The sequence below is a fragment of the Epinephelus moara genome, chromosome 23 (genome assembly GCF_006386435.1).
Source record: "Epinephelus moara isolate mb chromosome 23, YSFRI_EMoa_1.0, whole genome shotgun sequence".
Taxonomy (NCBI): domain Eukaryota; kingdom Metazoa; phylum Chordata; class Actinopteri; order Perciformes; family Serranidae; genus Epinephelus; species Epinephelus moara.
The window spans coordinates 17,270,214-17,287,526 of NC_065528.1; the positions used below are offsets into that span (position 1 = coordinate 17,270,214).

The 17,313-nt window shown below is 39.9% G+C and overlaps 2 protein-coding genes across 3 annotated transcripts in view; one reads left to right on the plus strand and one right to left on the minus strand.

Annotated features, from left to right (window-relative positions):
- LOC126385082 (dnaJ homolog subfamily B member 9-like) overlaps positions 1-10,873 on the plus strand; it is a 77,282-nt gene extending 66,409 nt beyond the window's left edge. Inside the window, exons 1-3 of one of the 2 annotated variants that reach the window (XM_050036607.1) lie at positions 7,355-7,468; positions 7,762-7,995; positions 9,449-10,873. In XM_050036607.1, coding sequence (XP_049892564.1) covers positions 7,779-7,995; positions 9,449-9,933 — 702 coding nt within the window. In that variant the 5' untranslated portion in view covers positions 7,355-7,468; positions 7,762-7,778 and the 3' untranslated portion in view covers positions 9,934-10,873. Of the gene's footprint in view, positions 1-7,354; positions 7,469-7,753; positions 7,996-9,448 lie in introns of those variants that run through there. The other variant, XM_050036606.1, reaches the window with a different exon arrangement.
- On the minus strand, positions 2,870-6,444 carry LOC126385080 (THAP domain-containing protein 5-like). Its single transcript, XM_050036603.1, has 3 exons — positions 6,254-6,444; positions 4,380-4,566; positions 2,870-4,288 (listed from the first exon to the last, which is right to left on the minus strand). Exons 1-3 carry the CDS (start codon positions 6,337-6,339, stop codon positions 3,551-3,553), a joined length of 1,011 nt encoding a protein of 336 aa, XP_049892560.1. The 5' UTR covers positions 6,340-6,444; the 3' UTR covers positions 2,870-3,550.
- Positions 10,874-17,313: the final 6,440 nt, after the last annotated feature.

Consider the following 17,313-nt stretch of genomic DNA (forward strand, 5'->3'; position numbering starts at 1 on the left):
TATTCCGTAACCTTTTATCCTGTTGGGGGTCGTGGGGGTGCTGGAGCCTATCCCAGCTGACATTGGATGAGAGGCGGGGTACACCCTGGACAGGTCGCCAGACTATCACAGGGCTGACACATAGAGACAGACAACCATTCACACTCACATTCACACCTACGGACAGTTTAGAGTCACCAATTAACCTGCATGTCTTTGGACTGTGGGAGGAAGCTGGAGTACCCAGAGAAAACCCATGCTGACAAAGGGAGAACCAGGGTTTGAACCAGGAACCTGTGGTAGCAGCAATGCTATCCACTGCCCCAAATTCTAACCCATTAAATATGGCAGAGGACAAACTTGCTCGTGTAGGTTTTTCTCATTGTAATTTACCTCCCCACTTGTCTGAATAAAGTCTGTGGCTCAACAGTGAGATGTATTGATTACTTTTATTTAATTCTATCATGAACATTATATTCCTTAGTCCTTTTTTAATTTGTTTGTTACATTCCTCTGCCTGTAAATGGCTTTGTAACCTTGTCCCTGTTGCTCATTTCCAAACAAAGATTAGTTTCATTATTGCAGCATGCTCAGAGATCAAGACCCGCACTTATCCCTGGAGGATGTAGTCCTCGCCAAGAAACAAATCATGGCAGTGCATTAAGGGGACTAATGCACTGCGATGACGTTTTGTTTTTCCCGCTGAGATGCGGAGCAATGGTATTACAACAATTCCATTTCATTACTAGTTTTCAGAATCCATTTTCTTAATCCTTTCCGGGCTCAGTCTTGTGTCATCTTGTAACCCTTTCGTGGAACGCAAAACCCTGGAGTCATTTGAAATTGCGCTCCACGAGTCCTTTCATATGTGCAATCAATATGTAATTATTTAGCCTCTGCGCTGTCTCTCGATCACATTAAAGACCACTGCATTCTTGGCCTTGTTAAAGTCTTGATGCTCTGCTCTCAATTAAAAGCATGACGGGTGTTTATTCACATGCAGTTCATCCCTACTGTCATCACAGGTGTGGTGTGTACAAACACAATGTTTTGACATGGTCACCATCCACTCCACACTGTCCAACAGATCCTGTGACCAGGCCTGCTACTGTGCAGACACAGCCTATGGTGCATCTCTTTCTGGAAAGCTGCTTCAAATGAAATTATATATCTCTCTTGGCCAAAATACTATGGTGACTAATTCAGAGCCCGAGGGGAGCTGCTTCATGTTCATGTCATTGTTGGGGTCTAAAACAATCACCAGGGACACAGTGGACACAAACGCAGCCCCCTGAGAAGCACTTGCCCTAAGGAAAACATTTACAGCAGACTTTATTCCTCCTCAAAATAGATCCATCGCTGGTTTATCTGTGGAGCAGAATATTTCCGACTTGCGGGAGATTGCACATAATGACATGGTGGTATACTGCGGTAAGCAGAACTAATAAGAAATAATAACCCTCTGTATAAGTGGACATGATTGCTCATGACTCATGGACACTGAAGACAGAGGCATACATGTATGAATGGTGCTGTTTGTGGCCAAGTGGAAAGAACTGATTTGGTGTACATCAACACAGCAGGCAGGAGCTGCTTCAGTCACGCACAGTACATATCAAGGAATACTAAAGGGAGCAATTCACCCACAAAATGATTATTTGAATGTAAATTACTCACCCCGTGCTACCTTGAATATGCGATGCGTCTCCATGGTGAACGGAGAATCCAAAAAAGGTAACCAGTCTTTGTGAATTGAGGTAAATAGGGACCATGTTTATAACACGTTCGCATCATAAATTAAACAAGCCAAGTTGGCACTAACGATGGATCAGCAACAATATTTTTTGTCGACGCTAAATATCAAACAAAAGCCAAAGACTGCATCGTGGTAAGTTGCTGCGAGTTGTAAATTCACCACCTCTAAGCAGAAGGCAGAAGATAACGCCATCTCAGAGCCTGACCGGGCAAAGCCTCTTCCTCTGGGCAGCTGCTTCCATCCCTCTGAGACTCACCCTGGGTGTGTGTCTGCAGCTGCCTGTCCTGGAGAGCAGCATGAAAGTGAAGAGCGCTTACTCTGCAGCTACATTTAGAGACCAAAACATTGAATCTTCCACTTTCAGGGGGCAACCCCAGGACTGGCTGTGCTTACCAACGCCCATACTACCATACTACATAGTATACCAGAGAAAGATTTAGTATGTCCCAATACATAGTACGTCGAATGTAATATGCCCACAATACCAGGATGTTCTACTACATCCGGTCCAATTTTGCAGTATGCAATCCAGCATGCTTTTCTGGCTATTCTGACCCACAATCCTCTGCACAGTGGACGATATGTTACATCGATAGAGCCGCAGAGACAGTACGTACTTTATAAGAGCAGCTGCAGTACCTACTAAAAGTAAAAAGAAAAAGCATTTATCTAATGACCGTCTGGCTTTGCTGCATTCTTATTTTAATGTAAATTCAATAGTGCATATTTGACTATTTCTTCTATGAAATTTTAGGGGAAGTTCAGCCTCCCTTGTTGTATCAGAGCAATCGCCCCTGGAACCCATCGTGAGAGTTCGTCAACAGATGTTTTCATACGTTTTTGCTGTTGTTACACGTGGTCCCCTTTAACTTAACTTCATGAAGGGTGTTCACCTTTTTTGGATTCTCCGTTCATTTTTTAGTTTATTAATTTAACCTTGGCGTGGCACGGCCCGTCTAAACTGATGATGGAAACACAAATCAGCACAGCATGGCTTGACCGGCTGGCGCGGCAAAGAGTGACAATGGGAAAAAAGGTTTTCGCTTGCCAAGCTCTGAACGTACCCTGGATACAGACGATAAAGGCATGCAAGAAAAACACTTGTAGGACACACAAATTCAAGGTAACACGTGGTGAGAAACTATAAAAATGGTCCTTTAGTGGGTGAAGCCAGTTGTACATCAAGGAAATAAAAAGGTTTCAGACATGAGCCAATGAATTCTCATAATGTATTGATCACCACTGAGATCCAATCATGTAAAAACTGTAAACACGTGTCAGCAAATCTCAGACATGTATTAATAATGCATAGCAACAAGCCACTGACAATCACTTCCTGTAAAGACAGACATACAGTGCCACCATGTGGACAACAACAGATACAAATACAAAAGGCCTTCCTCACAGCAGGCATTTTTAATTGCCACAGCACAAAAAGCACAGGTGTTACTGATCACATTAACGATGGCTCTGCTCTATTCAAGTCTTCCTGTGAGAGTGACAGTGAGCAACGAGTTCTGTACCAGAAACCTGAAATTAAAGCGGCGAAATGAAATTCGACCATTGCTGATCTGATTATTTACACCTGCGCTGTTGCTACGGTGACAAGTCAAAATGTCATCTGTGGGAAAAGGCATACTGAGAGCAATGTCGTGGACCACTGAGTACCAACAGAGTTTTAGAAGACACAGTTTGTACTTTATGTACAGGAGCGTGTGCAACATGTCAGGAAAAATGACTCAATGGTGACGATTAGAATCCATGCGTGCCCAAGAACTCAATCCAGAGTCCATAACCTGTAATTTTTTTTTACAATCAGAGCAACATGGATGATATATAATCTTCTAAAATCTTCTGCTTCTCTTTAAAAACAGCCCCGTCTCTCTTCAGCAGGGCGACCTCAGTCTCCAGAGCACGGATTTTGGCCACCGTGCTCTCCTCCCTGCGATCCAGTTCCAAGACCTTTGTATGCAAACTCAAGATCTTACTCCAAAGCTGATCTCTGTCCGTGTCCGGTCTGCAGTACGAGTGCTCGTACACAGAAATGTGTTCCCCCTCACTGGGTCCCCTCTCCTCCAAAAAGCAGCCTGTGGGTTCGTCTTTGATCATTTCCACAGGGACAAAGCTAAAAGTCTGGCCCAGCGCTGCTTGAAGAGTGGCTGCATCCACATTCTCCTCGCCATCGGAGAAAGAGCCCAGTGACTCACAGCACAACACAGTCACAATGGAGTCGGCCGGCTCTTCAGACTGGGGCTTATCGCGTGGGGACAGTGCGAGGCAAGACACTCCACTGTCACAGGTAGCAGTCTGTATCTCTGAGACGTCTGAATGACAGGAGATGACGGGGTCCGAGGCCAGAGGCGGTTCAGATATCACCTCTGTGTGCTCGGTGACAACGCCGTTCGCTGTGCTTGACTGGACTTTTTTGCACGTCCTGCTCAAAATGAGCGGCCTCTTGCTGAGAGGAGAGTCCGATCCTGTCGGCTCGATGTCCAAAGTCCTGGGTTTGACCTTGGGGCTTCTTTTAAAGGTGGTGACTTTTGTCTCAGCATCCTGAGATAAAGGAAGATAAATCTGGTCAATCACAAGCGTCATGTCAGAACTGTGATGGATGCTGAGACAGAAAAACAAGACAGATACGTACGTCCTCATTGGAGGGAAATATGGTCGGGATGGCTGTGTTCTTCAGGTAGCGGATGCCCCATCGGATATCGAAGCAGTCCTCTGTGAAATGCTCGCTGCACAGGTACTGATGTCGACTTGGGGTCCACTCCTCCCGCTTCATGTTGTCCACCCATTTCTGAAGCCTGGCGCTGTCTTGCAGGGGAAACCTTTGAGGGGAGAGAGGGAATAAATAATTTGTCTTATTCTCCTTGTCTTAAAATGTGTTTAGTCTTATTGCACAGCACTTTGTAACTGTGTTTTTAAAGGCGCTATATATATATATATATATATAAAGTTAATCAAATTGCAGACAATTACAGTTGACTACAGAAATGTAAATTTTACATATCTACATGTATTTTGGTATTTAATAAAGTATAGAAAATTAAGAAAAAAAAGAAATTAAAATAATGAAATTAAAATAATAATTTAATGAAATTAAAAAATAATTAAAATAATGTTTTATGTCATCACCATTATTATTATTAATTTAATTTTTTTTTTACTCTGCACTCAGCTCTCGCCTGTAAGGGAATGTTCGTTATTTACGAGGGTGAAAAAAAGGGGGAGTCATGTGAAATCATTTTTTAAGCACAGGGAAGGGGCATACATATATAAATGATTATATTTCGTGTTATATTATTGGCAATTTTTGAAGAAAACATGCCATTTTAAAAATCCTCAAAATTGCACTATTCCATAGCCAGAAAAAGGAAAAAACAGAAATTATTGTTGGATTTTAAAATTTCCAACGGTCCTTGGGCACATCATGTGTGACAAACTCTTCTGACAGATACAAAAAAACATAACTGAATTACCAGCATGCATGACATGAGTGAAAAACAGGCTCTTTTTTAACTCCATTTTGTCTTCAACTTTAACTTTCACACATTACACCCTTTTACAGTCTCTGCATTGGCTTACTGTGTGCTTCAGTATTGATTTTAAGATCCGTTTATTGGTTTCTAAAGCTCTCAGTGGTCTAAGTCCTACCTTTTTTGATCACATTAGCCTCTATCATATGAACCGCTCGCCTTAATCATCCCCAAAGTCAGAACAAAAACCCACGGTAAGACATCATTTCATAACTATGGTCTATGTCTGTGGAGCAGCCTGCCTGGGGACCTGAGGGCCGTAGAGTGTTGATGTTTTTAAAAGCCAACTCAAGACCTACCTTTTTAGCCTGGCTTTTAATTGAACTTTATATCTTTTTTATTTATTGTCATTTATATTTATTACAATTGTGTATTCATCAAGTCATTTATTTTTATTAATCTGTTTTTCTTGCTATTGACTGATTTAAAATTGTTTTCGATTTTGAGTTTTTATCCTACCTCTGGTGTTTCCCCATTTATGGTAGTGTTTCCTCAGTTCCCATTTTTATAATTAATTGATTGATTGATTTCAAACATCAAAAGGTTAGTTTTAAAAATCTATTCACTAATTTATGGCGGAGGGAAGGTCATGCATTTTCTGCCAATCACTCAGGGAGGCTCAAGAGAAAATATCTTCAGGAAGGGTCAAAAAAGAAAAAGAAAAAAAAAACATCACATCAAACCGACCCCTTCCCCTGATAAGTAAAGAACAGTCCCTAAATGAGATCATAATGTCAATGTGACTTCCTGGTTAAATTAAGTCACAATCTCCCCTTTCCAGGCAGGTAACCATGACTTAACGTTACATTATATCCTACTGATATTATATTATATATATATTATATCTGACTGCCCCTGCTATCTGCTATTATTATTCTAAGACCAAAGATACTGAGGATAACAGTAAATAAGCCTCTGCAGCTGAACCAAACAAACATGTAAACTCAGTCACGCATCAGACAGCAAACAGACAACATACGGGTAGAAGCTGATTCTCTTGTTGTCTTGTCTCGACGCGCTCCCCCCGCGGTTCCTGCAGACTTTGACAGCGCAGTACCGCGGCATGTCTGCAGCCAAACTACATGAAACCCCTTCACACGCTCATGTTTGTAGCTAACATTTTTTTTAAAAACACAAACCAGCTCATGAGACTGTCACTTCCGGGTTGTAGTGCTCATAGCGGAGATGACGCACACCCTGTTTACGGATCAAGATAGTTACCGGACCGTCTCATATATTGGACAATATGGTATAAAAGAAGGCCTGGCTCCTACTCAATCAATACTTTATCATTTATACAGTGAAAGAAATGTATGTTAAACTCATTCATAAATTATATTCAGCTAAAAAGTATATTATAAAAGATTTAAGACAGACTTTTATGGGAGTTGTAGTTTCTGTTATGGATAGCTTTGTGAGCTTCCACATCTCATTTGTATTTGTGGAGGGTGTTTTATATTTACAGATTAGACATTAACACACAGACTGTTAATCTGTTCTTACAATTGATAGGCCTTTTTCACTAACAATACCAGTAACCAATATTGTAGCAATACAATATCAATACCAGGACCTTGCCTGCTAGTATCATTAATGTTATTAGATACACCTCTGTTTTTCCTACTGTGACATGTCAAAATGTCTGCCGTGAAAAAGGTCTATATTGAGACAAATTTATCTCATGAAAATATATGCCTTATTATGACAAATAAAGGTTTGGAAAAGAAAAAAAACAGTTGCACAACTCTGTGGAGAAAATTAAATAAAGTAGGAATGCACATACATGTTTAACCAAAGCATTAACCACCTATTTAATGCACAAACCATTAGGAATAGTAAAAATATAAACGTATTACTACAATATAATGGGCTAAAAAACATATTTAAGCCTCTCACGCCACTCTAAATGCCAAAATAGCATAGCAAAGCGAAGCCAGAAGTACACACAGATCATCCTCTTGCTTTGCTTGTATTCTTTTTCCACACAATCCCCAGTCTCCACGTGCGCACTGTTTCCACCAATCACCGCGCTCGGAGTCACTGTGTAAGGAAACGGACCAATGGCGTTGCGAGTCGTGGTGTTACCGCTCAGGAATGCGGCTCGTCAATAACTGTTAGCTTTTGTTTCACATCAGCTGGAGGCTGTCGGCGGCTGATAGACGTGTCCTGCGGCTGAACTCGACTTCGTCTCCAGGTAATACTTCGTTTTTTGATACGTATTAAGGTTATTTGTCGAGATAGTTTATCTACATTAGCGAACAAACAACAGAGGAGCTTTAACGAGCTTTTAAAGGGAGAGCTGGTGTAAGTTTCGCCATTATTCCACCATAACAGTGAGTTCTCTTGAGTCCAACGCCTCTTTGTTGAACCAGGTGACGCTAGCACGGTAATTTAGCCTGTTTTCTGACTGTTGTTTGGATATTTAGGTGTTTTAAAACACTTCCTGTGTGTTAACCGAGCTAAACTGCTCTCTTGACATCCGCTAAGGTGCCGAAACCAGCAGTATGGCCACAGCGCAGTCAGCGTTGCTGCTAGCGGTGCACATCCTGCTCATCTCTGAGTTCATCCTGGCCAAGAGGGACTACTACGACTTACTGGGGGTCCCCAGAGATGCCACCGACCGCATGATCAAGAAAGCCTTCCACAAGCTGGCCCTCAAGTACCACCCGGACAGGAACAAGGGCTCAGACGCCGAGGCTAAGTTCAGGGAGATAGCTGAGGGTGAGTGTGTCCACAATGTAGGGCAACTGCACAATAGGTGTTTAAAAGCTGGATATATTTATAGAGTAAGTAAAGTGATGGTCCAATTTAAAATGGGTAGGTTAGACAACATATTGCGTATTGTTTGTGCAAGCTTTTCCTGATGCAGTGGGTTTATAAAAGGAGTTACCTAAGACACTCCCAGCAACAGTCATGGCCTGTCTTGTGTCTGATGTGAGGTGACACATGCTGTCATGGTGACAGCTGACAGGTTACACACATTCATTAGCACACTTTCACTCCTCTAATGGGCCGGCCATGTCATCTGTTGTTTACTATAGGTGTCTAGTATTTTATTCATACTTAATATAAGTATGAATAAAGACAGGAATAAATAAACATGAAAATAAGTAAATAAATAAATGTATAAATAAAGACTAAAATAAATAAATATAAAGGTAAGTAGATCAATATATAAATAAAGCCTGGAATCAATAAATAAATATAGCAGTAAATAAACATGGAAATGAGTAAATGTATTGGCAAAGACTGGGAATAAATAAATAAATATGGAAATAAATTCAGGAATATATATATATAAATGAAAATATGTGGATAACATGTATAAATAAAGACTCGAAAAAATAGATATAGAAATAAGTAAATCAGTAAATACAGTAGTAAATAAATATGGAAATGACTAAATAAATGTACCAAAGACTGGAAAAAAATAAATAAATATGTATATCAATCTATAAATAAAGATTGGAATAAATAAATAAATAAATAAATGTGGAAGTAAGTAAATGTATAAATGAAAAATGGAATAAATTCATAAAATGGAAATAGATAAATATGGAAATAAATAAATACAGGAATAAATAAATATGCAAATAAATAAATACAGAAATAAATGAGTATGGAAACAAATAAATACAAAAATAAATAAATATGGAAATAAATGAATGTCGAAATAAATAAATAAATAAATAAGTAAATAAATGTATAAATCAAAAATGGAATAAATACATAAAATGGAAATAAATAAATTAATAAATATGCAAATAAGTAAATAACTGTATAAATAAAAAATTGAATAAATGCAAAACATGGAAATAAATCCATAAATGTATAAATATATACAGGAATAAATATATATTGACTAAAAAATGCATAAGATTAAATTAATGCTGAGATGCAAAATAAATAGATTTAGAAATACATAAATACATACATACATCTATAAATGGAAAAATACAAGTTGATAATTGCATCTGCATTTATTTCTTTATTGATGCATTTGTGAGTTATTTCAGTATTTATTTACTCTGTAATTTATTCCTGTATTATTACCCGTCCTCCATAATTACTCCAGATTGAACTTAAATTGTCGAAAAATGTTCAGGAAGTTTTGAGCAGCAGTGTCATAGCAACCAGCACAGCAAGTGATGTAATGCGTCCTTGTCTCCACCAGCATACGAGACGCTATCAGACGATAAGAGGAGGCGGGAGTACGACCAGTTTGGCCACGGCCCGTCACCAGGGGAGGGCCACAGAGCAGGAGGAGGAGGAGGAGGAGGAGGGGACTACAACTTCCACCAGCACTACCAGTCCTTCAACTTTGATGACATTTTCAAAGACTTTGACACTTTTGGACAGCAACACCACCACTTTCACTCCCACTCCCACTCCCACTCCCAGGCCCACCAAAAGAGACACTTTGACAGCCACTTCCAGGCCCATCGGGACACTATGAACAGACAGAGGAGACAGTTCCAGCAGGGGGGCTTCGGCGGCGGACTCTTTGACGACATGTTTGAGGACTTGGAAAAGATGTTCTCCTTTAACACGCACGGCTCCAGGACTGACGGCAGATTCCACGGCTCGGGGAAGCAGCACTGCAGGACAGTGACCCAGCGGAGGGGCAACATGGTGACCACCTTCACCGACTGCTCCTGAGACACCGCTGGCTGTTTAGTTGTGGTTTTGGACTTTGATGCTAATTTATCACCTGGTGGAATAGAGAATGGTTTCGTGTGGCTTTTGTAATTTTTCTGTATGTAATTTTCCTCTAGGAACAAATATCCAAGCTGGCCTGATAAAGGGCTGCTTCCAAGCAATAACTCATGCAAAATTATTGCTCAGAGCATCGTCCATCATTTAGCTTGCCACATTTATGTTTACTCATGATGGTACAATCTCGTAGTCTCAGGTGTGGCCGAATGTTAGAAGATAATTTGAGTTAAAAACTTTTTTGTTTTGAGAGCAACAAGGCAATAAGATTTAGTCAAACACCACACAACATTTATTCTGCAGCTATTCAGACCATAATATTACTGTGCTCTCTGCAACTTTCGCTAATGTAAAACCACTTGTGCATTTCCTCTCTTGGTTTTTATTCATTAGCTTAAAGCAAAAATTAGTTTCTCGATTCAAAGCACTTGGAGCTTTGAGATGTGCGCATGTCGGCCATTATCAACTGTTACCTCGTTTTAGTTTCTTCCTACAGAGTCATATCTACCTTCACTCAGTCAGCGCAGGAAGTCAACATCAGCCCCATGACAAATGCTGGTAGCCACAGGCGAAGTTTGTGTAATCTCTCAGCTGTTTTGTAACCAGTTGTTATGACGATTCAAAACAAAGAGAACCTGCGGCCATCTGCCAGTGAAGCTGAGCGGGCTGACGAGTTTCCTCAACTGATCGTAATGTGCAATATTTAGCACCTTTGCTCTTCATGTTGCCTATCTGTCACAGACGGTGCTGTGTTCATGTCATTGTCTTATGTCTGCACTTTGTGTGTGTGTGCGTGAGTGTGTGAGTGTGTGCGCGCACCGAGCGTGGCCTGAATGTAGATTGGTTGCATAATGTTTGGAGAATGAATAAAAGTTTCAAAAGCAAATTGACTGCCTTTTGACTTTAATGCCTGCAACATGTTCCAAAGAAGTTTGGACAGGAGCATGTTTACCTCTGTGTGACATCACCTTTTCTCTAAGTGTTTGGGAAGTGAGGAAACGAACTGTTGAGGTTTTGAAAGTCGAATTCTTTCCCATTTTTGCTCAATATACGACTTCAGTTGGTCTAAAGTTCAGGGTCTCCATTGTTGTAGTTTGTGCTTCATAACTCACTGCACATACTCAGTGGGAGGCAGGTCTAGTGCCCTCACTCTTACTATGAAGCCGCACTGTTATAACACATGCAGGAAGTGTCTTGCCGTTGTCTTGCCAGAATAAGCAAGATACTTCGTTTGGATGGCAGCATATGTTGCTCCAAAACCTGTATGTACCTTTCAGCATTCACTTTCCATGGTCGAGCCTTAACTTGCATTTGTAGACCTAGTGACGAACTGTGTTTACTGACAATGGTTTTCGAAAGTGTTCATGAGCCCATGTTGTAATATTCTTTATATAATCAGGTTGGTTTTTAATGCAGTGCAGACAGAGGGGTCAAAGGTCACGACCATTCAACAACAGCCTTGTACATGGGGCGCCTGCTCTACCACTAAGCCACCGACACCCCGGCTTAACAGTTTCTTAAGTAGAGGAGAAAATGGTGGAAACACAAAGAGGTTGGAGAAACGCTCTCGAAACACAAAATGACAGTGAGTAAATAAAATGCTACAGATGAGGTTGTGCAGGGATAATATGTGTGGTTGATCTCATTTGGGACCTCCCACCTAACAAAATAATGCTGTAACGCCAGAAATAAAATTATCACAATGCTAAGCTATTTGAATAAGTGGAAAAAGACTTTTGTCTGTCTCAACCTTCCATCAGCAGAGTGATCACACTAACAATGTCAACACTTTCACAGTCAGCAGTTCATTTCATTTCCACTGGGTGTCCACACCTTGCAGGCTCACAAAAGGCTTGTCTGTGACAACCAATCACACCTATTAAAAGAAAGCATCACACCCAGCAATGGGGTCAACCACAGCTCCTCACTAAGGTAAAAGTTTCTGTCCCTTCCTTGCTCAGAGGTGCTCTGAGGACTTTCCTACATCACTCCTAAGCTAGGACTCCTTACTAAAAGTAGTTTTAGTCTAAGTTAGGGGGTCTCTCATAGTGTTCTCAGAATGTTTGTGAATGTTAATTCAGTTAATTTCTTTATAGAAGTTATTTAAATGTATAAAACCAAGTTGTTGGCTACCTCAAATTACGTGTCCATTCCTCCATTACCTTGTAAGTTATTCATATTCCTTTACTCCTTAAGGGTCCTCTGATCAAAAGAATCAAAGGGGTTTTTTCATTCAAATTAATCCAATTTTTAAACAAGTAATATTCATACTGTCCCAAATAAACAATTTGATTGATTTCCCATCACAGTTTTGTGTGAAAGGAAGAGCCGTTTCTAGCAAGACCTAGTTTCCTATTTTGTTCTGAGTCACTTAAATGCACCACCTGACCTGGCGTCTCAGGAAGCTTTAATTAAAGGCAGGTGTGCTCAAGCGGGTGTGGCACGTGGAAGACGCCAAGGGGGTTACAGTCGTTCACCGCTGTGTTTTCGGTTAATGTTAGTTTTTGTTGTTTGATGAAGTCGTTTAATACGTCATTGGTTTGAACTTTGTTTTTGTAAAGGCCTGTTTATTTGCGGAATGCTTGTTTTCTTGTCTTTTTTGAACGCGACAATCAAGACAGTCGGTCCATGGCGTCATTCTGCAACTCTTAAACCAACCGAAGCACCTGGATCTTCAAACAGTGAGTAAAACTAAACCAAAGACAGTGAGGCCTGTCCCAAATACAGGCCTGTTGATTTCAGTGAGTTAAGCATAGCCCGGGCCACTAATTGAAGTTTTACCATATTTTTATCTGGCTTGTGTGCAAGAATCTGAATTTGTAAAGTAAACCAGTATAAGCAGAATGTAACATGAGATGAAAAACTCAAGTACAGTATGTAGAATTTAATAACAATAATATACCTTGGATTGATTTCTTATGGATGCATTGATGTGTTCATCACTTAAATGTTGCAGTGGATAACAGCTGAGCTCATGTTGAGTACTTTATATACAGCTGGGTAGTTTAATCTACAATATATATCACAGGTTTAGTCTGTTAGCAGAAAATTATTGTATATTAACACTGAACTGATTTAATATTGAAGTATTTAGTAGCGCAAAGACTTGTGACCCCTGTGTAAAGTAGTTATGTCGTTTTAGAAAATTACACTTTGCGTGACTTCAAAACATTGAACTTCAAAAGCACGACCAAATAATTGGTACAAGGTTTGTTTTTCTATATGTTATGTTTGTCAGAATAAATATTAAATATCACAAACAACATCTCATACACCCATTGAGATGATTAATACAGTGGGATTTATGTGCCATTATTCTCTGGCTACATAACGTGCAGCAGTAACAGCTAATTATAATAATTATTCACACTGAGTCAGAGTTCAGTTCAGATACATTTATTGGTTATTGTCTGAACAATTGCTGTAAAATAGAAGGAGCACATTCTTGAATTACATCATCAGCAGAATCATCGAAACACGGAGCAATCACTGTGATGTGACACAATCTGTTGTCAGTTGTCATGGGTTTCCACACAAGAAATCTGCTTTATTTTAAGCAGGTGTGTGATAGTTTTTGCTGTGTGATTGGGTATATTTTCAAACTGTTTCCAAACAAAATGAGTACAGTCGTTCCGCTGTACAAAACTGGGAACAAACATCATTTCACCAACTACAGACGTCTCCTTACTTCCAGAATTTTCCAAAACACTAGAAAAACTCTTCAATCATAGACTGGATACATTCATAGTAAAGCACAAATTACTCTCTGACAGTCAATATGGTTTCAGACCAAACAAGTCAACATCACTAGCAATAATAGAAGCAATTGAAGAAATCACAAATGCTATTGAGCAAAAGAAATATGCAGTTGGAATATTTATTGATATTAAGAAAGCCTTTGACACAATCAACCATGATATATTACTAAAAAAGATGGAAAGATACGGCATAAGAGGTATTGTGTCAGACTGGATTTAAAGCTATCTACAGAAGACACAGCAGTTTGTTACGCTGGGTGATGTTTGTTCTTAATGTTTGGACATTGTTTGGGGTGTCCCCCAGGGGTCAGTGTCGGGCCCTAAACTATTTATCTTACTATCTTACTATATAATGATGAAAACCCTGTCTGTGTGTGTGTCTGTTCCACGTTTTTCTCCTCACTGACTTGGTCAATCCGTGTGAAATTTGGCACAGTGGTAGAGGGTCATGGGAGGATGCGAATGAAGCATTACATCAATTGGCCAAAGGTGAAATTGCAAACTTTGAATGGGCATATCTCATGCCCTGTATGTCGTAGAGACATGAAACTTTGCACAGAGATGCCTCTCCTCATGATGAACAAATTTGCCTCAAGAACCCATAATCTCCGGTTATACAGATTTTCACTCAAGCTGCCACACCTTCAATTATTATGCACAACTTTAATCCGTAAAATGTAAACAGGTGAGTTGTATAAAAATTCAACCCCCGAACAGTTGTCATGAACTGGGAAATTAGCTATAGAGACCAAAACTGTTTGTACCAGGCTGCAAACATGTTTATTTCTACTGTAAAGTTGGACATTTTAATATAGGGGTTATTGGGATCGGCTCTGTTTTGGAGTGAGCCTCAAGTGGCCATTCAAGTAACTGCAGTTTTTGACACTTATGCATTGGCTTAATGTTTCAGCCCTGAGAGGTTAGTAGAGAATATTAGACTATTAGAGAACTGTTGTTTTGTTTTTACTCTGTGAATCTGTGGGAAATATTCTGACAAAATCAGTTATGTAGGCTGTAATTCCTGCGTTCAGTTTTAGTTTGCTTTTAGTGGTTGAAAATGTGTAAGAAAATAATGTTACTGAAGTGCTTTCACTTGTCATAAATAATGGATCGTTGATGTCATCTGACCTGTCTCAAACCAGATGATGGAAAGTGCAGCCACCACTGTGGGAGGAATATGTGATAAAGGTTTGCCAAGTTGTTATTAAAGTTAGCTCCTACAGTTTAGAAACAATCTTAGCTGCCGAAAAAACGATCAAAGTGACTTTACTCTTTTATATCCAATATATATTTATCTATGCGTGAAACTGTGCCACTCTTACACAATGCCAACAAGTACATAAGGGGAGTGCTGTTTTTTCTCTCTCCATATGACTCAGGCGTACCAGAGGATCTCCTGGTACTTGTGCGTGAAGAAGTAAACACTTTGCCAGAGCAGGGCTGGATTGAGCAATCAGATGCCCATATCATTAAGAACACCGTACAAACAGACTGACAGCTTCTTGGCAAGGCATCCTACATGTCAGCCTGAGAGAGAGAGAGAGAGGGGCAGAGAGACATAGAGACAGAAATAGAGGGACTGTCAGTGGTGGCGGTGATGCTCCTAGAGTCTTTGCCTCAGTGCTGTGTACTGCTATTGTGCATCAGTCATTGCTGGAGGCCAAGCCTGTCAGGACAGAGCAGCGTTTCCCCAGAGACCTCAGCCTCTCTGCTGGAATGCCCAGGAGAATATTCAACCCAAAGGCAGAAAGCGATGGGTGGACGAACACCCTCGTCTTCCCTGTGATACCGCCCAGTTGTCCACATTTTATTCATACAACACAATTAATCTTTCGCCAAGAAAGAGGTGATAAATTTGAATACATTTTTAAATGCCATGTTCGTGCTATTAGCTTTACTGAACAAGCAACTGAGTATCAACTGAAACACTGTCCCACTCTGATAGTAAAATTTTCCTGTAGTTGCACAAACCACAATACAGTTCACTGAGACAATTGGGCGCTGGACTAAACGTAAAGACCAATATTTGGACCAACATATACCAGTCAAGCTGCAGACCACAGTTAGAGACCAACAAACAACAAAACCAGATGTCTTTTAGCAAGTCATCGCTGCATTTCCAGCAGCTTTTTAGTCCCCAAACATGAGTGTCCTCCACGATTTGTTGCTGTTTTTCCATTGAGTACAGTCCTACAAAAAGAGCCTGTTTTTTACTGAGACACTGCTGCATTACTTTTCCGTGATTGTGCCATCAAAACCAGCCTTTTAAGTTCAAACATAGTCTTTTCTAACCATGAAAAAGGCACAATAAGAGGTTGTTTTTATCCAAGAAGACATTGCTGGATTTCCGGCCGGGATAGTGCCACGAAATGTGGTTGTTTTTGACAAAGATATCGCTGCAGCCCCTGCCAAAATACAATCTTTTTCTAACCATGACCAAGTATTTTTTTGTACCTAAACTTCACCACACAATAATAATATAAAGAAACGTAAAGTGTCAACGTACCAGCAACAAAATAACTTACAAATGCAATGTATCTGTGGTTTGCAGAAACGTACAATGCCAACATTTTGCTGCCGTTTTGTCCACATTACACGCTGTCATTGATCTGTGTTATCTTAAACATATTGATTAGTGCAGCTTTAAGTTTAAAATCTTTATGTGAGAATAAGTATAAAATTGTGTTAAAGGTTTCTGAAGCAGTTAGACCAGCCTGGACAATGAAAACAGACTCATGGGACTTTGCCGACATCTACAAGTTTTGATGGCAGGGAATCCAAGTTATTAAAAAAGTAAAATATTTTAGAGGAAAACAAACCTGACTCCACTGATGAATCTGTATGTTCAGAGTACCACTATTCCACACTGAGCATGTGTATGGTTCTAATATAAAAATGATACAGAATGATGCTAAACATGTGTTTGCAGCATCCCATTGCTGATAAGTACAAAACACTGAACCAAAAAAAGGTGCACAGTTATTACCCACAAATCTAAATTGGTAATCATCTGCACATATCTGCTCCTTATCTTAGACCCTTGCAACCCAAACCTCCCTTTAATAATAATAACATGTAGCCCTGGACAAAATAACAATATTTGGACCAACATATAGCAGGCCCACTTATATTTTCAGGCTATAGTTTGCAAACAACAACTCCTTAGTGCCTGTCCCCTGATTCATTTATCTTACAAAGCATCTAATATTAAACATGATGATACTGTTTCAACAACAGACAAACAAATATGATCGAATTATTTTTATTTTTTTTTAAGAATGTGTAGAGATAACTTTACACTTTTACACTCCTAACTCCCAAGAGATCACCTCATGGGGTTAGGAGTGTAAAGTGGAAAATTCAATTCAGTTCATAAGGCCAATTATCACAAATTGCAATGTGCGTCAGATGGTTTTAAAGCACACGACATCCCTCTGTCCTTTGGACCCTCACATCGGATGAGGAAAAACTCCCCCAAAAAACCTCTTTAACGAGGTTAAAAGGGTGGAAGAAACCTCAGGAAGAGCAACTGAGGAGGGATCCCTCTTCCAGGACGGACAGACGTGCA